At 34.1% G+C, this 25,818-nt stretch overlaps 1 protein-coding gene across 1 annotated transcript; it reads right to left on the bottom strand.

The window, feature by feature from the left end:
• Nucleotides 1-490: 490 nt before the first annotated feature.
• Nucleotides 491-4,187, bottom strand: LOC131162016 (uncharacterized). The gene is made up of 12 exons (XM_058118112.1): nucleotides 4,026-4,187; nucleotides 3,609-3,783; nucleotides 3,315-3,395; nucleotides 2,963-3,045; nucleotides 2,766-2,881; nucleotides 2,558-2,668; nucleotides 2,227-2,330; nucleotides 1,648-1,945; nucleotides 1,490-1,567; nucleotides 1,355-1,405; nucleotides 1,135-1,224; nucleotides 491-802 (listed from the first exon to the last, which is right to left on the bottom strand). The coding sequence occupies exons 1-12, from the start codon at nucleotides 4,033-4,035 to the stop codon at nucleotides 710-712; spliced, it is 1,290 nt and encodes a 429-aa protein (XP_057974095.1). The 5' UTR covers nucleotides 4,036-4,187; the 3' UTR covers nucleotides 491-709.
• Nucleotides 4,188-25,818: the final 21,631 nt, after the last annotated feature.

The following is a 25,818-nucleotide window of genomic DNA, read 5'->3' as shown; positions in this document are numbered from 1 at the left end:
AACCTAGAATTAGGTAGTAAATAAGGATTTAATAGCCCTTAATCTAGTAGAGGAAAATGCTTTCGACTGGGTGAATTGGAGAAAAAGAATTCATATAGCCGACCGACTTCATTTAGTGGAGCTTAAGGTTTGTTGTTGTTGTTGTTGTTGTTACTTATATAAGTTTAAAATATAACGTGATATCTTGTAATTGGTTAATATTGCAATGGTGATTCCTTTTTTATTATATGTAATAAATTTTTGATAAAGAACATCAACATCATCTTTATTTTGCTTTTCTGTAGTTATAATAATAGTGTGACAATATGACATTCCTGTAACTTGCTTTAATCCATTTTTACAACTAATTAAACCGTGAAGTTAATTTAGAGATGCAGATAATTAATGTTTGTTACATATATACACATACATATTTAAATTTATGTTATGGGAATTGCCAGAGAATAAGCAGGTAGAGCAAATCTACCTATATTAGAGAAATATCATTATAGGGAAAAAAATCATTTAAAAAATTAAAATATAATTGGGTGTTGACAACCCACTCACTAAAAATACAATAATAAAATTAAAATGAAAGAGATCACACCCCCTTTATTTTCTAATTTGGGATGTGATAATAATGATACTAAAATCTAAAAAGAAACAAGAAGCTTTTGGAAATGCAAGCCTCCTCTCCTCTTCTGTATCTTCAACAATGTCAACATCATCATCACCAATGAGCGGACTCCTCATCATCAGACCAATCCGCTTCTTCAGTATCGTTCGATCTCCATTTACCCGAAGGCAAGCCAACATTGCTTTCCTGAATACAAGCACAAAAACAGAAAAAGCCAAATAGACATGAGCACCAATTCATTACACCCCTCAAAGGATATTCTTTTCTGTGAATAATTTTTGTAAAAGACAATGTATATTACTGCATCAATTATGTCCGAACAAAAAAAATGTCTAATGCAGAATATCTCCCATAAATGTAGTCTTGTGCATGTCATGCTCAAATTCCAGGTGTCGAGTTAACAATCATCATTAGAAAGTTAAATGCGTGGATCTGCTTAGCAATAACATTATAATCTGAATACTATTTATCCTTTTACAATAACAGTAAATGGGATTTCAAAGTTTATGGGTACAAACCTTTTCCTTTCTGAACTCACCCCGATCCTTTGCTGATAGCATCCTTCCTTTTGGAACAATATCAAAGATCTCATGAAGAAATTCATTATCCTATTAAACATAAGGGTTTACATAAGCCCTTCAATTAGTGAAAGTTCAAATGGCAATTGTGTGTGTAATGAGTGAAAAATCTTTAAAACCAATCTTACAAATCATGTGAAAGCCGATAAATTAAGCTAACCTGCATATGCTTCAAAAATCCTTCTCCAATGAAATGCTTCAGATAGTTTAGCTATTAAAAGAGGAAACATGCTTGGGATATCAGTTTTAGGAGTGGAAGAGTAGGAAGAGGAGGGGGAGTTGGGGGAGGGCGAACCTGTATCATTTCGGACCACGTCGTTGTGTTTAGTGGAACATCAACGATCAACATGGATGTTTCAGGGCAAAAACCATGCTGGCATTAACATATGAAAAATCATCATTGTAACTCCCATACAAATCAAAAAGTAATTAGCGGAATGACAGGCCAAATACCTCAAGAAAATCTAATAAATCTCGAAATAGATTCCGCTGGATTTTAAGATTTTTCTTATTAGAACCTTTATTATTAGCCGCCTCCTTTGAAAGGTCTCTCACTTTATTTAAGATTTTATCCCACAAGCTTTGTATGTGTGCATTTCCTTGCAGAGAGTTTTTCACTTCATGAATTGGGCTATCAGTAAGACTTTCTCCGAAATTTCCTGTCTCCAATATTACAGCCAATGCTTCACCAGCAGCTATGCGAATAGATCGATCATCCTTCTCTAGCATGGCAGAGAAACAAGACACTGACCTGCAAAATTAAAAAAAATTTGATATGTTATTACCCTTATATATTTTCAATTGGTTAAGCATTAATGTGTAAAAGAACGTGTAGCCCAATTATATCAACCACTGCTCACATCAGTAATGACATTTACAACCCACAGGGCCTCTTATTCTACGTAGTAGTCAAGATATGTGTATGCATGTGTGCTTTTCCATGCTAATAAATCATTTTTAGTACACAAAAATAACCAAAATAGTGGCAAAAATAATTATAAAGTGCAGAACAAAAACCAAGAATTCACTCACTCCAGCCAATATTTGAATCCCCATTCATCCATAGTTGTAAAAAGAAAAGAGCAGGCAGACACCGTCGTCGCTATCAATTCAGCTGAAGGCTTAGTTTCAACTACCTAAAGAGTGAGATGCACAAGTTCAGTTCCATTGCAGGTTTAAACCACCACTGGCATCAATTCATTAAATGTAGATTGGAATCAATAGCCATAAATCATCAAAATACATTGGCTAAAGCAAAATAAAAGTTAGTCTAATGCAAGACCCACTTCTCCACTACAAAAATTTAATGAGGTCATTATATGTATCAAACTTTAAAATCAATTTATGAGGCCCAAATACTCACATTGGAACTTCGTTTTGTATCAACCAATTGCCACATAATTTTCATCGAGGCCATTGCATCTGCTGGTTCCTTTCCCCCAACAAAAGTGATGATAGCCAAACACTCCACTAACTACAATCATAAATCAAAGTTTTCAAAAAGAAAGAAACGAGAAGTCTATTAAAAAATCAAGGAATCTAAAAAATTGATAAGTGGAGTGTAGATATACAGCAGATGGGTTAGGTGAATGAGAGGGAGATTTGAGAGCATCTGAAAAAATAAGGATTGATTCCCCGAGTATTTCTTGAGCATAAGTCCCACTACCAATCGTCAAAGAAATCAAGCCTGCCACATGGAACAAAAAATTGAGATTTCTTCAAAAATTGGGCTACAAGAAATTAAACTCAAACACTTTAGAAGACATACCCATGGCTCGTGATGCTAGAGATATCTCTTTAGAAGACCCGCGCTTGATTGAACTCAAACACTTTTGCAGTAAGGTATCAAAACTAAAAAGTAACTCAAAATAAGTAGAAAATTCTGAAAACATAAATTCATCGTGGAGTGTAGATATATAATGCATGCACGTAAAAATAAAATTATATATATATATATATATATATCACCAAGGGCTTGAACAAAGACGACCTTTAATATAATAATAATAATAATAATAATATTAATAATAGTGGCATAAGAGGGGGAGAGCATCCGAGAAAAGTCGAAAGAGAACAAAGGAAAAACAAGTGCATGAACCAATAACAATATAAAGACTCACTTATCCTGGGCAAACTGATATTGAAAGCTTCTGGTAAATGCTTGAATAATTGATGAGTAAGCCTTCTCTCTTGTAGAAGCCCTTCATCCATAAAAATTAAGAATTTTAAAGGTCAGGTCATTATTAATATCCAAACAATATTGCATGGACATCAGAAAACATACGTGATCAATCTTAACTTCTTAGTCTAGTAACTAAGCATTATATATGAATGTCAGATGATCATCATAAACAAATCAGAACTGATCATTAAGCCAGAAACAGAATAAATAAATAATAAATAAACTTAAATACCTTTTCTCAAACAGAGCTTCAAGGGATTCATCAAGTAAGTGGTCCATCTTAAGCTCCACGTCTTTAAGCCTGACGCCTTCCATCCGCTTAGCAAGTTTAAGATCCGATGGGTCAGCCAATGCGCTCTCATCGTCCTGAAAGCCAGATGACGTAGCTTGTTTACGCCGAGACCTACCTGCAAGAGTAAACGAAGAACACTTACACACAGCCTTGTTGCCAGATATTTATAACAAAATTAGGGGTTTTTCCCCCTAGGATTCATAAACGAAGAACACCTACTGGCTTACTTAAAATATTAAAACACCTGAATTATAACTAAACAGAGAAAGAACCTAATAATTCCTCAGCTACAATATAAGAAAAACAAAAGCACAAAGGAAAAAAAAAAAAAAGGAGGAAAACAAAACAAGAACTCACCCTTTCCCATGGAGGCAGGCCGTCTGTTCGTAAAAAAAAAATGAGTAAAATGCTGACTAGAAATCCTCGAACGAGACAATTTGGTGGAGAAGAAGAAGAAGAAGAAGAGATGAACGAGGAAAATAACTTGAGTCGGAAGGGAAAGAGAAACAAATCGAAGGATAATGTGGCCATGAGAAATTCTAGGGTGAATTTATAGAGGAAGGAGATTGGAAGTGAAAAGAAGTCTGCAGACAGTAGGAAAGCCGAAAGTGTAGAAGATGTGATCTCTGGCTTGGCAGGCAAATTTTATTCTTCAAATTGGCTGGTATGGGATATTCAGATATCACGTGACGAAGCAGCCAGTAGATGTGCGTGGCGATGACGGGGCAGAATCTGGGACGTCGATCGGAAGTCTACGAGAAAATTGTCAACTTGGGATAGGAGGGCATGTGTGCCACGTAGGCAGTGGAAAGGGCGCTCATGGAACTGGGTTGACACGTGGAGAAGCGGCAGTGGTTATTTTTTTTAACAGATAATAAAAAGATAATGATAAGTTATAAAGATTTGTTAAATTTTGATATGTTTTTGAATTTAAAATTTTTAAGAGATAAGAAAAAAAAAATTAGGAAGTTAGCAGTGGTTGTTATTTTTGAATTTCAAAATTTTAAAATAAGGAAGTTAGTAAAAACTTATAAAAAAATTGTTTAAATTTTAAAATAAAAAAATGAATTAAGTTCCTTATATATTTATGATGTGTAAATATTATATATAGGATACTTGTGAAAAAAAATGATTAAAGAAAAATGATGATTGAAAATCACATAGCTTTCACTTAATTAATAGTAGAGAAAATTTTATATGTAAAATAATTTTTAATCAATAATTATCAATTTAAATTAATTTTTTTTAAAAATATTTAATATTTGAATGTATAACAATTATTTTAAAAGGGACATAAGTGAGAATCTAACTAAAAATTTGGGAATTGAGACTTTTTTTCATCATTGATTCATTATATATTGTATTTTCTTTCTCAATTTTCTTGATAATTGGACATAAAATAAGAGATTTCTTGATAATTTTTTTTTCAGTTTTCCTAACATTTTTCTTAATTTCAAGTGGACCATTTTGATCAAGGATTTCATTTTCAGGAAGGATATGAAAATAAAAATAAAAGGAAAATTAATTTTCAATTATATTTTCTTAGTACATTAAATACTACTAAAAAATGAATATTTATTCTATCATCATTAAATTTTTAAAAATATCAAAAAATAACAAACATATACTTTTTTATCTTCTTTCTCTCCTTATAACAAATATATATATATAAAAAAAAAGAAAAAAGAAAAAAGATTCGTTCATACTTTTCTTTCATTCTCCCCAAAATCTATTATTTTTTTAAAAAAATAAAAATTTCTATCAATTTTGCAAAACCTTTCAACATCTTCAATTTTAAAAGAAAAATAAATCTAAAGAGTGAGAGAATTTACCTATTGTGAACCTTCCCAACATCCACTTTATAAATCAAATTATATAGCTTCCCAAAAATTTTACATTGCCTTTGAAATGTCCAAACTTCTCACCACATATATAACTTTCTAAAATAACATCACTCTTGCCTTTGCCATTCATCTCCTTTTTAACATCTTTAACCTTTAACACATCAACAAATTACAAATCCAAATTTTTTAACAAATACTTACAATTCATGTCATAATCCAAAAACAATTAATTAGAAAAAACCCTAAAATAAATCATTAATAGAGAATAAAGGAATAATTTTGGCAGTTCTCAAATTGACAAAATATGTAATGCCAATTTTGCTCTTACATTAAAAAAAGTATAAATACCACATGTCACAAAACCCAAATTTTAAACCCATTGAGACCCTTCCTCTCCCCTGCCTTTTGGACTCCTAACCCTTCAAATTTTAGCCTAATCATCTTCTATGGAATCTAAAGTATTCATAGTGATGACTTAACCTTGAATTTCATTTTACCTATAAATGGGAGCTTGTGTAATATGAGAATGCTTACTCAATTGGAAAAAAAGATATCAACATCATTTTATTTATAGTAAAAAGGAATTTCAGGTAAGTTTTTGATTTGTATGCATTCAATATTTATTTATTTATTTATTTTGAATTTAATTTTAACTTAAATTTCATATGTGCATGTAATTAAAGAAATTTTTGCCAGTGAATTAGGGGTGTACTTAATTTTTTACAGTTTGATTTTACCCAAAATAGAACACTAAATTGAAACATATTGGTTTCTATAATTAAAAAAATATTATCAAACCGTAAACCAATGATTTGATTTTAAAAAAACAATTATTCGATCCGATTTTTGATTTCTAACCAAACTAAATCTCACCCAATAATAATAATATTCAAAACCCATTTCAAATTATTAAGTGGGCCTTTTTTGAAGAGGGTCAAGCAATATAAACAATACTCACAGGATGAAACTCTCGTGCAATTGCTGTCGAGAGGAATTGTATATATATATATCAACTTACAGATGTTATAAAAATTACAAAACTTGTGTCCTAGAATAATTATAGGAATTGAAAAAATTATAGGAAAGACTAGCGTATAGCTATAATTACAATCTTTACATAAATGGAATAGCTATAATTACAATCTTTGCATAAATGCAAAGAAGTAAATGAATACAATTCCTCATATTATAGAATGGAATCGAACTTGCTATCATCTGTTGACTTAATTTTACTGTCATCTGTTTTGGAAAGGGTTTCCTTAATACGCCCTTGTAAGCTCATCGGGGAAGGCTGCACGTTGAGCTTGGACTGAGGATGGGAAAACCTTGTAGAGACTAATGCTTTTGCGAGGCCATCGGCTAATTGGTCCTTGCTTGATATAGAGTGAATTTCCAATGATTTATGCTGAACTCTTTCATGAACGAAGTGGTAGTCGATTTCCACATGTTTTGTGTGTGCATGGAACATTGGGTTTGCTGTGAGATATGTTGGCCAAACATGGCTTACTAATCTTGTTTTGATGATAATAAATCAAAGATAATTTAATATGTTTTGTTGAAAGTGATGATATTTCAGGAATCAAGTTATCACAAAGCTCATTGCAAGTCTACATGAAAAAAAAAATAAATGAAAAAGGACATATTTCAAAGATAAATTGATAAAATCTTGGAGAATTAAAGAAGCTCAGAGAATTGAAGCTCAAAGGCAAGATGGACTAAGAAAATGACAAGCATGAAGACTCCAAGATTAGAATGTGTTTAAAGTCTTAAGAGAGTCTCTATGTAAGTATTTTATTCAAATGATAATTTGATTGGATTTGAAACTCATTTGGAAACTCATTGACTTAGTGTTGACTTTTTGAGTCGGATCTCTATTTTAATATTGACAAAGTATTAGTATCTTATGTGTGTTTAAGTATGTGAACAGGTCTAAATTTCAGCACACATAAGATCAAGGTACTTGGAAGTCCGAAGAAACTCCAAGATCATATGTATCTGGCGCATTCCATGAAGACACACGAACAAGAAGATTGAAGACATTTGTTCTTATTATAAAATGCATTTTGTTTTGTATTTTGGGTTTGTAATATAATCTGCATATCATGCATAATAGGTATTTATGCTCAAGACCATAGAATGACTATTAGGGATCACCTTTCGGTTGACTAGACCTTAGATCGACTATTAGGTCCTTGCACAATCACTTAGGAAAATGTCCACTATCTTACACATAATATCTATGCAATCAGGGGTAACTTATACTCAAAATCAGGACCAAAATTTAAGTTTGAAAGGACTTCGAGTGACTGAACAGTGTGCGTTGAAAACGCCTCAGTCAACTGAATGTATAGAAAGTCAAAAAGTTGACTAAGACTTGGGTGACTGAACCTAATATGAACATATCTTCCTCAGTTGACCGAACCATGGTCGTAACTTTTTCCACCTTCCCCGGGTGTTAGGAACCTATAAGCATCCAGATCAAAGTGACATCAAAGATTAACGTGGTGCGGTCAATAACGACCTACGTCCACGGAGCACACACCAAGTATTCACTATCTCGTCGGAAAATATTACAAATCTCTCTCTTTCTCTCTCTCTCTCTCTCTCTCTCTCTCTCTCTCTCTCTCTCTCTCTCTCTTCCCTTCTTCTTCTTAGCTCTCTCTGAGCTTCTCACGCTTCTGCACTCTCTCTGTGCTGTATATTACATCTTCCACAGCCCTCCTTTTATAGGCTTGGAATTTAAATCATAATTACATAAAATAAATACAAATGGAAGTTTATAATGTAGAGATTAATGGAGAGATAAATTCCACCACATTTCTGACTCAGCTCCAAGCTTGCAACGCGTTGTCTCCCGGCTGTCTTCTGGCTCCATCTCTAACAATCTCCCACTTGGAGACAACGACACCTTCTCAACCATAGTATCATGAATAAATGATGTGCTCATAATATGTGTCTTCAAGCATGAAGACCAGATGAAGTTGAACACAACTTCAGTTTCTCTGTAGTCACCATCTTCCTGTCTGCTCGATTTCTGCAGACTAATCTGATGGCTGTCATCTTCACAACTGGTATAAAAATGCCGGTGTAGTCAATCCCTTCCTTTTGCTCAAAGCCTTTGACTACTAACTGAGGCATGTACCTTATGGAGCCGTCATGCTCTTCTTTAATTTTGTACATCCACTTGTTGTGAAGGCCTTTGGGCAACTTCCATGTTCTGTTAGAGGTGAGGGACTTCATTTCACCTTTCATCGCAAGCTCCCACTTGTTCGTATCTGCCACTTAACATGCTTCATCATAGCATTTGGGCACTCCTCCATCTATAGGAAGTAAGTAATTAATATACCTTATGTTTGGTATATGGGACCGAGTAGATCTCCTAAGCTCCGGAGCTGGAGTAGGAGACGGTGGTGCGACAATCTGCTCCACTTGTTCCTCCACCCGAGGATTCTCGGTATTCTGCTGATGTGTCCCGACACATTCTGAGTGGACTAGTTCTAGTCCCTTCTTCTTTGGGGCATGGGTGTTTATCTGGAAACTAATCTTCTTCTATTTCCTAACTATACAATCCTCACACATGTCAATATGCACTGATTGTAGACCACTCAATTTTTCCTTTAAGTGCATCACTCTGAGTCCCTTCTCGCTCATGTGACCAAGTCGTTGGTGCCAGATGTTGCTGTCGTCATTTCCTGCAGCAACTGAAATAGACATGGAGGCATTGGAGGTTAGAAAAGTGTTCTGCCTTTCTTACCTCGTGCAATCATTAGTACGCCCTTTGAAACTTTCCATTCATCTCCAATGAATTTCGTCGTGTATCCCTCATCTTCCAGCTGACCAACTGAGATCAAATTCTTTCTCAAGTCTGGAATATACTTGACATTCTTCAGCTTCCATACTGACCTGTTTATATTGATCTTCATAACTCCCTTGCCGGTTACGTCGTAAGGTTGATCGTTGCTAAGGTACACCTTACCAAAATTACCTGGTGTGTACTCCTGTAAGCAATCTTTGCGGCATGTAGCATGAAATGAGGCTCTAAAGTCTAAGACCTAAGGCTCTTGCTTGCTTTCCAAAGAGTAGATCAACATATCATCATTTTCGGAAACAATATTTGCTTCTATCTTTGCCCTCATCTCAAATTCTTTCTTCTGACTCCTGCACTGGTTCCTGTAATGACCAGTATTTCCACAGTTCCAACACTCAATAACTTTTGTGCTTTGTGAACCCGTGTCCTGAGTACCTCTGGGATTTTCAGATTTAGACCGCTTGGGCCTAGATTTTCCATGGTTGTTTGATCGTCCATGCCTGTTTCCTTTGCCTCGACTCTCCATGTTCAAAGTTGAACTCGAATTGGAGCTATGGTTCAGCTGCATTCTTATTTCCTCCGTCAAAATCATGCTGACAACCTCATCGTATACAAGCTTTGATTTTCCTGCGGAGCTACTGACGGCAGTGATGACACCATTCCAATTTTCAGGCAACTGACTGAGAATCAGTAGAGCCCAAATCTCATTATCAAATGTTATCCCGACTGAGGCGAGTTGATTAAACAACTCATTGAAGTTATTCAAATGCCTGCTGAAACTCTCACCTGTAGACATGTTCATTGTAAATAGTCTTTTCATGAGATGTACCTTATTTGCGGCTGAAGGCTGCTCGTACATATTAGAGAGTGCATCCATCAGAAACTTGGTAGACGTTATATGCTTGATATTGAATGCCACAGATTTTGACAACGTCATTCTGATGGCTCCGAGAGCTTTTCGATCAAGCAACTCCCACTCTTCCTCCTTCATGGATGTTGGCTTAACCTTCAATGGTAAGTGCAATTCCTTCCCAAACAAATAATCTTCTATATGCATCTTCTAGAAACCGAAATTGTTCCCGTTGAACATTTCGATTTTTGAGCTCTTTTCATTTGACATCTCGATTCACTAATCTAGAGATGCAATTAGCTCAAATGGATAGTGTGGTTGGATCCAAAACGATCGAAAACCCTAGAAATGGTTCAAGTCGCTTGAAAAATGGACCCAAAAAGACTTCGAAAAGTTCAGTCAAAGTTTGGCCAAACCAAACCTGGTCAAGTTTGCTGACGTGGCAGAGGTGGGGCCCACATATGATGTGGCGGGTTGGGGTCCACCCTCTGTCGTGGCAGTTGTGATGTGGCACCTATGCTGACATGGCACACTCCTGCTGACGTGACCCGGTGGCGTGGTAGCTGACCCAGCAACGCTGACGTGGCCGGGCCGATTCTGAGCAACGAGTCGGATTCGGGTCGGGGATTGGATCTTAGGTTCACCCGGGGCTGAGTCACCTGTAGGGTTGGGTTTGGGAGTGAACCAGGTCAGGTTGAGACGGATCGGGCGAAGAAGACACGTGCAACATGTTGAGCATCTGAAGGACTGGTCGCCAGCGTGTTGCAGGCGCGTGGATAGGCGTCTTGCTTCGGTAAGGCGTGTAGGGGTGCGTGAGACTTCTACAAAACTCCGTTCGAGCTCTGGTTTACACCCTTCTATTCATCTCGGTGAGCTAAATGTGATGGTTGCTCCAAAGCACAGTTTTGATTAACTAGACAGAGCTCTGAATTTTGGGGTCACTTTCGATCAGGCTTTTCTGCTCCAACTGGGCTCTGATACCACTTGTTAGGAACCTACGAGCATTCAGATCAAAATGACACCAAAGATTTAATGTGGTTCGGGCAATAACGACCTACGTCCACGGAGCACACACCAAGTATTCACTATCTCGCCGAAAAATATTACAAATCTCTCTCTCTCTTCCCTTTTTCTTCTCAGCTCTCTCTAAGCTTCTCACGCTTCTGCACTCTCTTTGTGCTGTATATTACATCTTCCACAACCCTCCTTTTATAGGCTTGGAATTTAAATCATGATTAAATAAAATAAATACAAATGGAAGTTTATAATGTAGAGATTAATGGAGAGATAAATTCCACTGCGTTTCTGACTCAGCTCCAAGCTTGCAACGCGTTGTCTCCTAGCTGTCTTCTGGCTCCATCTCTAACATCGAGCGCCCAAACTTGACTTTTAAAAATACCTCGGGCGACGAAGTGGTAAGTTTGGCAGATCGAACTTAGGGCCAAGCGACCAAACCTCGAGCAGTTTGGAAATCACTTTGGTTTAGCCACTCGAAGTTCTCACCGGGCACCTGCACTTCAAAAATTTCTTTTCTTTATGTGTCTGTTCGGGCGACTAAACCTATGGCTCAAGCGACCAAAACCTCTCGAGTTGGACATTTTTACTGCATGTAAAACAGGGTCATTTTTAATTAAACGTCATTAAATATTTTCCAAAATACCTAATATGTCCCTAATGGTCAAAATTTCTCCCAACTTTATATAAACTACCTTATTTGTCATAATTAGTAGGTGATTAGCATATAGATTAGCAAAATTTTTCTCTGAAAATTTATTGTGCTAAATCTTTCATACTCTCATTTTTTACAAAGCATGTTGCAAAATTTCTTTCTCATACTCATTTAGTTACATATCTTTGAGAAAGATTATTTTTGTGGGTGTTCATTCATTCTCTTTGCAAGCTAACAACTCTTCCATACTTGCATTTGTTGATTGTCGATTTTGGAGAGTAGCTTAAAGTTTTTCCCATTATATTTTACTTATAAATATTAGATTGGGAAAAACTCTTCATTGACTTAAGAACTTGCATCCTTATTGCAAGTTTCATAAGCTTGTTTTGTGTTTTGATAAAATCATCTTTTAGCAAGCTTAAACCCTAGTATCCATTGTGCTTGATATTTGAAAAATAGTTTTGGGATGCTTGCTTAGGGTTCTAGAGATGCTTTGAATATTCACATTGCAAATACATTATCTTGAAATCAAAGGTCTCACTCTCACATATACATATTGACACACATATTGTTGAGAGTTAACACATTGGTTAACGAAATCTCACTTGAGCTTAATATCCTATCATATGTGAGTGCATTAATTGATTGTGTGTAGTGGTATATACTTACTTAGTGTAAGAAGCATATTTGTTTGTACAAAAAATTTCATATCTATTGCATTCCCAACATGTGGTTGGAAGAGGGAGACTTGCCCTGTGAAAAGCCCCAGACTGGTTCAGACCCGATTAGGAGAACTAGGTGTACCATCCTGTTAAGGTGTTGTATTAAGTGGTTTAGTTTACAGCACTTTATATTCATTCACATGTATGTTATATTTGATATATTGTGAATGCTACGTATAATTTAATTTCTGCATATCATTATCTGTGCAATTGGTATATGATTAGAAAGACCCTAGGTTGTGTATTACTGATATCTGGTTAAATCTAGGAAGAAGTTTCTAAAATTCCAATTCACCGCCTCTTTTGTGAATATACCAATTCCAACACTTAGAAACCATGTATTGAAAAACCTCGAAAAATATTTTCCAAAAGTCTTAAATTAATTTGGCGAAAGCAAAAGAGCAAAAAGTTTTGGAAACAAAAATAAAAATCAGAAATATGGTCTGTCCAGGCGACTGACAAAAACAACCCAGGCGACTGACAAAGAAATAAACTGATTTTGAAACAACCCGAGAGGACAAAAGCAACTAACAAAGTTTTTCTAGGCGATTGAAAAATAAATAAACTGTTTTTGAAACAACCTGAGAGGACCCAAACGATTGACTGGTGATGACCCAGTCGACTGACTCTCTTCTTCCTGTGAAATTCTCAATGTTTTAATGAATCCAAGCGATTGACTCTTTATTCCCAGTCGACAGAGTCTTCAAGATTTCAAAATTTAAATATAACAGAAAGTTTCCAAATTTGATTTTTTGAATTCTAAAGTTATGAAAACTTAAGAAACACTCCAAGTCACTTGGGGAACACGAAATAATCTTGTTTAAACATCTATAAATACCCCCCAAGGCTAAGGATTCAAGATACCAAGCAAATACACAACAATTAAGCCCTCTTGCTCTCAATACTCTCAAAACTCTTTTGCTCACAAACTCTCTGAAATTCCTTACTAAGTTTTGTTGCGAAACTCTCACGAATTCTGAGTATATTCTAAATTCTTTCAATCTAGAAGGAAAGCTCACAGTGATATACTTCTAAGGCTTCAAATTCTTTCAATTGTTATTTTGAATTGAAGTATATTAGTGCTTAATCATTGCACTAATTAGCTCTTGTTGAGAGTGTCTTTGTGCACTAATTTTGTTTCTTGTTTTGTAAACGGTTCAGGTCTTTGAATCGTTGTTGGACCAAGCGTCGAGTATCGTTTGGAGAGGCGAACTCTAGCCTATAGAAGGAGAGATTGTAAAGGCTGCTCCTGCCCGTCAAAGGAGTGTGTAAGGTTGCTCCTACCCACAAAGGAGTGTTATAGTGGATGTCATAAGGGAGCATGTTGATTGGTTAATGCCCAAGACTCATTAATTGAAAGTTTATTTAAATTCTAAGTTTTTGGAAGAGTGCTGAAAATTTACTTTGTGTTTCATATTGAGAAATCATGTTCTCTAATACATAAATTTTATCATCTACATACTTAAATTCTACTTTTAGTTGCTCAAGTGCTGAATCTTTGAAACATTGCTGAATTCATTGTGAATTGTGTTTTGGTTATCTTGGTTGGATTGAATTAAATTGCTAAGGGATATTCAAATTAATATATTCATTCATAAAGGTATATAACTAAATAAATTTCTGTTGAACTTGTAATTAAAAATCAATTTTGTATGTATGGTTGTTGAACTTAAAACAAGTTAAGAAAAAAATCAATTAAAGAAGCTATAAAGAAGTTTTTAAAAACCCAATTCACCCCCCCTCTTGGGAATACACCTTCCTTTTCAAGATAGGTCGCCCCTATGTTGTCACACCAGAGAACGGGGCGCTGGGAAAGGAAAGTACTGAGCTCACATAGTAGAGATTGGAGCCAGATAGAATCAGCTGTGGCATGGGCAATTGCTCTACACTCAGATTCGGTGCTTGAGCGAGCCACAGTTTGTTGCTTTTTAGAGCTCCGTGAGATTAAATTGTCACAAAAAAATATTGAAAAACTAGAGGTCGATTTCTGATTGGTGGGGCAGCCGGCCTAGTGGGCATCGGAATAAATTGAGAGCTGTGTAGACATGTTAGGCTGAATGAGTAATCCAAGATTAATGGAAAACTTGAGGTAACGTAGTATCCTTTTCACTACTGTCCAATGTTCATCAGTGGGTTTGTGCATGAATTGGCACACTTTATTTACAGTGAAGGAGATATCGGGTCGTGTCAAAGATAGGTACTGCAAGGCTCCAACTATGCTTCGATAAGTAGAGAGATTATAGCATGGAGCATCTGAAAACAATGATAGCTTTTGGGAAGAAGACATGGGTGAAGATATAGGCTTGGCATCAAGCATTTTCGTGCGGCTGAGTAGATTATATATGTACTAACTTTGAGATAAGAATAGCGCCTCTTTCACGTGATGAGATGCAACGCCCAAAAGAAACTTAAAACACCCAGGTCTTTGACAACAAATTCACTGGCTAGAGCAGAGATCGGTTTAGATATAGCTTGCGAGGTGGAGCTAGTGATGATTATATCATCAACGTATACCAACACAAAGAGAGTAACTGAAGCTTGCCTAAATGTGAAGAGAGAAGCATCAGAGCTTAAGTTGACAAAGCCAAGTGATTGAAGGTGCTCATGTGGGCGATGGTACCAGGCCCATAGGGCTTGTTTTAAGTCGTAAAGTGCTTTGTGAAGTCGACATACATGATTTGGAAAATTGGGGTGAACATATCCAAGAGGTTGATGCATATACATCCTCCAAAAGATTCCCGTGAGGAAATGCATTTTGTACGTCAATTTGATGGATTGGCTAGCATTTGGAGATGACAATGCTTAGAACAAGTCAGATGGTTGTGGGCTTGACCACTAGATTGAATGTGTCATCGAAGTCAATTCCAGGCTATTGGTGGTAGCCCTTAGCAACCGGCCATGCTTTACGGCGTTCGAGAGTGTCGTTGGCTTTCTGTTTGGATTTGAAAATCCACTTGGATCAGACGATGCTCATGTTCGGTTTTGATGGTGTGAATTTATGTGTAATCCCAAAAGGGGGGTGAATTGGATATTTTAAAAATCTTAGTTTTTAGATTCTAATTTTGAAAAACTTACAACCATACACGCAAAAACTAGATGAAAATAAGTTCAGTATTTCTCAGCTTATCAATTTAATGTGTGACTTTATCAAGCAAACAATATTACCCAATTACTTAACATACATAACAAACAAATAATTAAGTGCAGGCGGAAATTAAAGTAGTTAAGGGAAGAGAGATGTAAACACGATTTTTACGAGGTTCAACCATCCCAACCTACATCCTCGCCTTGGATAAACTACCCAAGGATTCCACTAAACTGCTCCTTAACTTGGGACGAAACTTCCCATTACAATCTGCTGCTTACAAGAGACGTAGCTATCTCCTAATCCGCTACTTACAAGTGGTGTAGCTTCCTCCTCACGATTCACAAATCGAATCGTTAATATAAATAACAAACGAATATTCCTGAATACTCAAACACTTCTTAATAAGCTAATAAGTACAATCAATCCTAAGCACTCTCATAAGATATAATATAAAGCTTAAGAGAGAATATATTTTTATCAATGATGTAAGTAAAGATATGATCTTTATATGAAAAATATATGTATATGATATGCTTCAAAGATCTACACTTTATTCAATATCTCCCAAAAATGATTTCTTTAAAATATACGCTTTGGAGATTTTAGAGTTTGATTTCAAATAACCTTTTGCATGAATAAAATACAAGATCCCTTTAATAATATCCTTGAATATCACATAAATCTAAGTTCTTGCTTTCAAATATTTTATGCAAGAATAATAAACTATAAAATCTTTGAATAAAAAATATATGCTTGAATATCACAAAGATTTAAGTTCTAGAATACTTTTCCCAAAAGATTTTTCAAACATATATATATAAAATGGGAAAATAGGTTTCTTGCTCCCAAAAAGAATTTTAGATAAACGAATAAGGGAGTAGACAACAGTTTAACAATAAGATTGAATGCTCAATAAAAGACTTTACCAAACCTTAATATCAAACCAGTTTTTTGTAAGATGATACGAGTGTAAGCACTTGGATATTGAATATGATATTGACAAATGCCCAAACTTGATGTGAATGCTTTGGAATGCAAGCAAAGTTAGAAAAAACTATGCAAAAGTCTCTCTAACGTATTTCTTCTTGCTTCTTACTGTTTCCCTAGGCTTTAGGGTTGGTTTAAATAAGTATTCTCGACCTTTGATCAATTTTAACCATTGGATCATTTAATTAAAATATTTTCGTCTGTTTCTACATTGAATCGCCATTATGCACCACGAACTCATTGACGAATGTTTATACCAGTCGACAAATGCCCTTCAGTCGCTCGTCGATGAGAACAGGGGATTCGTCAACGATTGGGCTGTCTGAGATTTTTATGGTCTCAGTATTTTCTTGTCAACGAGACTAAACATTAATCCTCACTCATATGTAATCATTTTGCACTCTTATCATAGGAAGAATCTTATTATATTTTTTATAAAGATGCAATGTTGGGTTCTCTAAAATGAACATTCATGCTTATTTAAGAAACCCCAGCTCAACCATGAACTTCAAAGTAGTTGTGAAATGCAATTTGGTTTTGATCATTCATAACATATGGTTGATTCAAAAAGGAAAACTTCTTCTGAATACTCTTATTTATTATTAAGTAATTCTTTATATAAGAGTATTTATCCGTGTTCTCTTTTAAGCTCTCAATTCTTGATCAATCAATTAGAGCTTCATATTATTAAAATGGTATTGTTGGCCTCAACTAAACTAGGTTGGTTGCACTAGGTTTCAACCAAGAAGAAGGTATCAACTTCAAAGAAACCCGCGCACCAGTAGAAAAATTGAAAAGTCATTTGCATGTTATATTGCCTTTGCAAAGGATTTCATGTCTTATCAAATGGATGCTATTCGGGTTTTAAAATCCTACCCCCTATGCTTAAAAAATGAATCTTACTCTCCTCACGTGAACACTCAAAATCTAAAGGAATAATACTCAATTTGAGGAAACTAGGCAAAGAAAACAAATGAGCTCGTAGAATTAGACTTCTTTTAATGATTGGGGAGAAATTTAAAAAAAATGGAGTTTTGAAAATTGAAAATCTTATTTAAATGAAAAAAAAGGGAGGGAGAATTTTGAACAAAATACAAAATGAATAATCTTAGATCAAAAAAGGGGAGAATTTAGAACAAAAATGAAAAATGAATGATATTAGATAAAAAAGGAAGAGAAAGTAAAACAAAATGCAAAGAGAAGGAGAGCTTAATCTTAGGATGAAGAAACTTAATAGAATATCTTTTGAAAGTTAGGTGTACTCCCAAGTGTGGGGTGAATTGTGTTTTTAAACTTTTCTTTGAAATCCATTTGTTTTATAAGTTCCTTTAGTTAAGAGTTATCCCCTTTTTCAATTTGAGTTAATTTGCAATCACACTCTTCAAAGACAACAACTTCACAAGTATAATTGATATTCAATCCAATCAATGAACTTAACTTGATATCACAAAAATAAAAAATTCAACCAAGCTTCCAAAATTCAAATATCGATATCAAATAAGTATCTTGATTTTAAGTATGCAACCAACTAATATATTAATGAGCTTTGGAATTAATCAATCAACGTACTTCCTTGTAGTTTTCACAATAATATTGATTAATCAACGTACTCTCTTACAATTTTCACAATTCCAAAAAGCAAATTAATATCTAGCAATTCAAATAAGCATCCACGCAGTTTATATGTGCTGTAATTTAAAGAGAATAGGGAAGAGAGTGACACCAAGATTTTTATGAGGTTTAGCTATACCCGCCTATGTCCTCGCCTTAGGTACACCACCCAAGGATTCACTATACTGTTCCCTTAACCAGGCAGAGTAAACCTTTTACACACTCCTTCAAATAGGATAGAGTCTTCCACTCCAAGTGATACCCCACACTTGGTAAACCAACAATTCAACAACTTAAACCGTCAAAACAACAAGAAACAAGAACAAATTTTTGTGTATAAAGATACTCTCACAATAGAGCTGATTAGTACAAGTTAGAGCACTACTATACTTCAAATTAAATATCAATAAAGAATGAATTTGAAGCTCAAGAAATTAATCACCGGGTTCTTCTTTAGATTGAATAAAACTTATTAAGAGCACAAGAACCGAGTGGTTATATCAGCAGGAATTCAGTAGAACTTCAGTAAGGATGTGTGAGCAAGAGAGCTTTGAAAATTAGAGACTTTGATTGCTAGATTGTAACTAATTGTATATGAAAATCCTTTGGTTTTCAATGCATTTATAGAGTTCTAAAAGCAATTTCTTGTTGCCTAATTTTATTTGGAGTATTTCCCAAGTTTATACAAAGTTTGGAGCCCAAGCAAACATTTTTGGAAACATTCGCATGCTACTTTATCTTAAATTTGGAAAGTCACTTGCCTTTCAAAAAGAGAACTGTCAACTTCAACCACCCTTCAGTATTTTGTGTATAACTTTCACTATACAACTCTTATTTAAACGTTCTTAGTATCAAAAGAAATCTAAGAGACAATCCCACAACTTTTATGTTGGATACTTTTTAAGATAAGGAGCTTTTGATAGAACAAATTGCTTATCAATGCAGATGTTATAAAAAAATAATAAGGGAATTAAAAAAAAAAAAAACTGTTTTGGTGCTTTTCATTTCAAAAATAATTTTAACCTTTTTGAAATAACTTTTTACCTTAAAAATTATTTTACAAATATTTTAAAAATGGGTCTCTAAGTCAGTAATCATTCCTAAGATCTTCAAAGCATCCATATTGATTTTAAATTGAAGTACTTACATAAGACTTTCTTACGACTTAAATATTTGAAGTGTGAAGTCTTCATGTATGTCTTCCTTTGAGTTCATCTTAACTTTGAGCTTTAACATTCTTTAAGCTTTCATAATATTTGTCAAACTTTGATCTATTGAGCTCTCTTTTGATCACTTGTTTGAAATGTACGCTATCAATGCACTCTTGATCTTAAACTCTAATGCTTAATTCCTGAAACATCATCACTTTAACCAAAACATATTAAATTCTCTTGATTTGTTATCATCAAAATAAGATTCGTAAGGCTTGTTAGACAAAAAAATCTTTCTCTTTTTGATGATGACAAATAATGAGCAAACGAGAGTTGACCTTGATAAGGCATCCCCTTACAATAATCACACTTTTAACAATGTTTTAAAAAAACAAATCATTCATATGATCAAATAATTTCATATTCAATTTTTCGATTCCATGTAAGTTAATTTATATAACAATCAAGTATTTACAGTTCATATCATCATATCATCATACCATTAGTGCATCATAGTTCATATCATCATATAATCATACCATTAGTGCAACGATTCCATGTAAGTTAATTTATATAACAATCAAGTATTCATAGTTCATATCATCATATCATCATACCATTAGTGCAACGATTCCATGTAAGTTAATTTATATAACAATCAAGTATTCATAGTTCATATCATCATATCATCATACCATTAGTGCATCATAGTTCATATCATCATACCATTATTAGAAATATCTCATATTCTACATTGCTTAAACTTTCTTATCTTTACATTTTATCTCCTCAATTTTGTTTTCATTTTTGCTCAAACTTTCTCCCCCTTTTGACATGAATCAAAAAGAGAAAAGTAACACAGCAAAGGCAAATGTACCATGCAAAAGATTTCCTGTTTTCTTCTTTAAACTACTTCTCTAATATGCAACAATCCTAATTCACGTCTAATAGAGATAAATCGATCCTCTGAAAGTGGTTTTGTTAAGATGTCTGTCCATTGATTATTTGTATTCACAAATTCAAGAATTATATCCTCTTTTTGAACATGATCTCTTAAGAAATGGTGTCTAATATTTATATGCTTGGTTCTTGAGCGTGATATTGAATTTTTAGAAATATTTATAGCACTTGTATTATCACACTTTATAGGTATAGCTGAATATTCTAAATTAAAGTTTTTTAATTGTTGCTTTATATAGAGTGTTTGTGCACAATAACTTCCTGCTGCCACATACTCAGCTTCAACAGTAGATAAGGCTACAAAATTTTGTTTCTTGGAAAACCAAGACACAAGAGATCGTCCTAGAAAATGACAAATTCCACTTGTGCTTTTTCTATCAATTTTACATCCTGCATAATCTACATCTAAATAACTAATCATCTCAAATCCAGTGTCCTTAGGATACCATAGTCCTAAGTCAATAATGCCTATCAAATATCTTAAGATTCTTTTTACTGCTATTTGGTGAGATTCCTTAGGGGTTGATTGAAATCGGGCACACATGCATATATTAAACATTATATCAGGTCTACTAGCCGTCAAGTATAGCAGACTACCTATCATACTTCGATAGTATTTCATATCAACTGGTTTTCCTTTTTCATCCCTATCAAGACTTATTGAAGTACTCATTGGTGTTCCTATAGGTTTGCTACCTTCCATGTCAAACTTCTTAAGCATGTCCCTTATATATTTTGATTGATTTATAAATGCACCATTTTTAGCTTGCTTGATTTGTAGTCCTAGGAAGTAATTTAACTCTCGCATCATACTCATTTCAAATTCTTTTTGCATACATTTTGCAAATTCCCTACGTAAATCATCCTTTGTAGCACCAAATATGATCTCATCAACATAAATTTGTATAAGAAGCATATCTTTATTCTTAGATTTTATGAATAAGGTGTTGTCCGCCTTTCCTCTTGAAAAACCATTTTCTAGTAGGAATCCACTTAACCTCTCATACCAAGCTCTAGGACCTTGTTTTAACTCAATAATGCTTTTGTTAATCTAAATACATAATTAGGGTTATTTATATCCTCAAAACCTGGAGGTTGAGCCACATAGACTTCTTCATTTATAAAATCATTTAAAAATGCACTCTTCACATCCATTTGATAAAGTTTAAATTCTTTGTGAGATGCATAGGCTAATAACATTCTTATTACTTCCATTCTTGCTACGGGAGCAAAAGTCTCATCGTAGTCCATTCCTTCTTCTTGATTGTATCATTGAGCTACTAGTCTTGCCTTATTTCTTACTACAATACCATTTTAATCCTTTTTACCTAAATACCCATCTAGTTCCAATTATTGAATGATCATCGGGTGTAGGAACTAACTTTCATACTCTATTTCTTTCAAATTGATTTAATTCTTCTTGCATTGCTATTATCCATGAATCATCACTTAACCCTTCTTTAATGTTCTTAGGTTCTTCTTGGGATAGAAATGCATAATGATTACATAGGTTTTTCAATGAGGATATAGTTGATACACCTCGTGATGGTTCTCCTATGATTTGATCTTTTGGATAATTTTTTTTTACAAATTTCCATTCTTTAGTTAATTCAGAATTTTCAGTAGGATCATTATTTGGAGTTACTTCATTTTTCTCTTCTTTCACTTCTACGATTTCTAAGTCCTCTAATTTTTGTGTAGCATCAGCTTTAACTTCTTCAATATCATTTGCTTGTGTAAATGGATTTATTTCATCAAAGGTTACATGAATTGATACTATAATTGTAAGTGTTCTTTTATTATAAATTCTAAATGCTTTGCTATTCAACACATACCCTAAAAAGATTCCTTTATCTGATTTTGCATCAAATTTCCCCAAGTTATCTTTATTATTTAGTACAAAGCACTTGCATCCACATGAAAGTAAGCTATGTTAGATCTTCTTCCTTTCCATAGTTCATAGAGGGTTTTATTTAAGGTTGATCTTATGGAAACTCTATTCATTACATAACATACGGTATCAACCGCCTCAGACCAAAAGTGCTTAGGTAATTAACATGGTCCTAGCCATATCTTGAAGGGATCTATTTTTTCTTTCAACAACTCCATTTTGTTGTGGAGTTCTAGGTGCTAAAAAATTGTGTTTTATTCCATGTTCATTGCAAAATTTATCAACATCTTTATTATTAAACTTTCTTCCTTGATTACTTCTAATATTTAAAACACCATATCCCTTTCCATTTTGAAGTCTTTTACACAAGTTTATCAACATATTGCATGCTTCATCTTTTGAAGCTAAGAAGAGTACTTAGGTAAACCTAGAGTAGTCATCAATGATGACGAAAGCATATTGCTTTCCTCCTAGACTTTGTGTTCTAGTAGGGCCAAATAAATCTAAGTGAATAAGCTCTAAGGGTCTGCTCGTGGAAATATGTTTCTTCTTCTTAAAGCTGGACTTAGTTTGCTTTCTTAATTGACAAGCATCACATTTTTTATCTTTTACAAACTTAGTGCTTGGTAGTCCTCTAACTAAGTTCTTTTTAGCTAATTTTGATAGTAAGTCCATACTAGTGTGTCTTAATCTTCTATGCCATAGCCAACTTGTTTCATTCATGGCTACAAAGCATGTGATATTTTGAAATTTTAGATTGTCAAAATTTATGCAATGCACGTAATCAATTCTTTTAGCGGTGAATAGAACATTATGTTTTTCTTTATTTTCAACAATGCATTTGTCTTGTTTGAAAATTATGTCAAATCCTTTATCACTTAATTGGCTTATACTTGAGAGATTATGTTTCAATCCATCTATCAACAAAACATCATCAATGGTCAAAGAGGGTTTATTATCTAATTTTCCAATTCCAAGGATTTTACCTTTAGTATTATCGCCGAACGTGACGTATCCACCATATTTTTGCATTAGCATGGTGAATTTGGATTTATCTCCGGTCATGTGCCATGAACACCTGCTATCCAAGTACCATTTGTCTTTTAATGGGGTTTTCCTAAAGCAAACCTACAAGAAGGGTTCAATATGTTATTTTTAGGTACCCAAATCTTCTTAGGTCTTTTTATTTCAAATTTATTTTCTTTGACTTTCCATACTTTCTTTATTTTAACATTTTTTCTATTAAATGGGCATTCAGATTTTATATGTCCTTTTTTCTTACACAAGAAGCACATAATGTGTTCATAGATATTTGTGGAAGATGTGCTTGCATAATGTTTTGATTCCTTTACGAAGTATCCCATATATAGATTCTTTTTCTTTTTGTTCTCAATTCCATTGTATCCAATTCTTTCTTTATCTAATGACATTTTTTGGGTTCCAATTGTGATACCTCGTGGAAGAAAAATTTAAAAAGGATTAGATGTTACTACTCATATCAATAAGGTGCACATTTCTTTTCAGGAGCCTTCCCATAAGAACTCCACGGTTAAGCGTGCTTGGTTTGGAGTTAACTTGGGACGGGTGGCCTTCTGGGAATTTTTCTCAAGAAGTGTGTGAGTGAGGACAAAACACACTTAAAAGAACACATGTTGGTTTGTGGGGCCAATCATTAGTCTGATAAGGCCCGCCCCTTGTTGTTTGGTACAGGTGGAGGAGGAGAGACGTAATGCTCCCTAGCAGACCCAGGTTGGGGCATTACACCAATAAACTTTTCAAAGTTCTCTTTTCCTTTTGTAAAATTGTAGATGATTTTATCCTCATCCTCAATTTTACTTTTAAGTTCTTTTATTTCTAACTCTTTCTTACTTTCACCATTTACTTGAAGTTTTACCAACTCTTGAGACATCATGTTGATTTTCTTCATGAGTTCATCAATGTATGATTCCTTTTCTTTTTCAATTGATTTTGAAGTTTCTAATTGATTTTTGAGTGTTTCATTTTGTTCTTTTAAAGTTATGTTTCTTTTTGTTACTTCCATAAACCTATCATGCAATACAAACAACTCAGCCTGAATTTCTTTATATGATGACATACTTTCACATAAGTCACAACATGATTTGTTACTTGATTCTTCATATAAGATAGAATAGTAATTTATCTCAGCATTTTTTGCCATGAAGCAAATGTTCGCTACTTCTTGTTCACTTGATTCGTTCTCTAATTCACTTGAGCTTGTGTCGTCCCATGTAGTAGCTTTCATAGTCTTCTTCTTCTTCTTCTTCTTCTTCTTCTTCTTCTTCATTTTTATCTTTCTTGATCTGTGGACAATTAGGTTTAATATGTCCAACCTTTTTACAATTGTAACATGTAGGAGGTTCATTCTTAGATTCCTTTTTACTTGTTTCTCCTTTTTCAGATTTTGAACTTCTAAACTTTCTAGCAAATTTCTTGTTTTTCTTGAAGAATTTCTTGTTTTTCTTGTTTCTCCTATTTCATCATCATCGAATTCATTATCATATTCTTCTTCACTAGAACTTTCTTTTGTAGCTTTAAAGGCTATTGATTTCTTTTGCTTGTTATGTTCAGAATTCCTTTCATTCATAGCCATCTCATAGGTGAGAAGCGATCCAATTAATTCATCTAGGGGGGTATTTTTGAGATTTATTCCTTTCATAATTGTTGTGGCTTTAGGTTCCCAAATGGGTGGAAGACCTCTAAGGATTTTTCAGATAATCTCATATGTAGAGTAGTTTTTTCCTAAGGCATTGAGGGAGTTTATTATATGAGTGAACCTAGTGTACATATTAGTGATGGTTTCATTCGGGTTCATCCTAAAGGCCTCATACTCACTTGTGAGCATGTCGATTCTACTATCTCTAACATCAACCATTCCTTCATAGGTTACCTTTAGTTTATCCCATATTTCTTTAGCTGATTTAGATGTCATGACCCTACTGAATTCATTTATGTCAAGAGCACAATATAATGCATTTATAGCACTTGAATTTACTTGCAACATTTTATGATCATTGTTGGTCATTTTTTTTCCTCTTTGGGTACTTCTTTTTTATCTATGATTTTAGTGGAAATAAGGTCACCTTGTGTGACAACTTTTTATACTTTCCAATCCATAGTTTGTAAATAGATTCTCATTCTTTGTTTCCAAAAGAAACAGCAAAAAAAAAAAAAAAAAAAGAAGAAAAAGTCTAGTTGAGGATTGACCCTCGGCAAAGGGAGATATGCCTAGGTGTGCTATAGAGATCTTTATATAGCTTCTAATTTAAGATTTTCTATAACCTCGCTCTGATACCAATTGAAAAGTTAGGTGTACTCACAAGAGGGGAGTGAATTGGGTTTTTTAAATTTTTTTTGAAATCCCTTTGTTTTACAAGTTCCTTTAGTTAAGAGTTAACCCCCTTTTCAATGAGTTAATTTGCAATCACACTCTTCAAACACAACAACTTCACAAGTATAATTGATATTTAATCTAATCAATGAAGTTAGCTTGATATCACAAAAACAGAAAATTCAACCAAGCTTCCAAAATTCAAATATCGATATCAAAT

The sequence above is a fragment of the Malania oleifera genome, chromosome 8, assembly GCF_029873635.1.
Source record: "Malania oleifera isolate guangnan ecotype guangnan chromosome 8, ASM2987363v1, whole genome shotgun sequence".
Classification (NCBI taxonomy): domain Eukaryota; kingdom Viridiplantae; phylum Streptophyta; class Magnoliopsida; order Santalales; family Ximeniaceae; genus Malania; species Malania oleifera.
The sequence above is the reverse complement of the archived record's forward strand: the minus strand, read 5'-3'. Positions and strand labels throughout refer to the sequence as shown.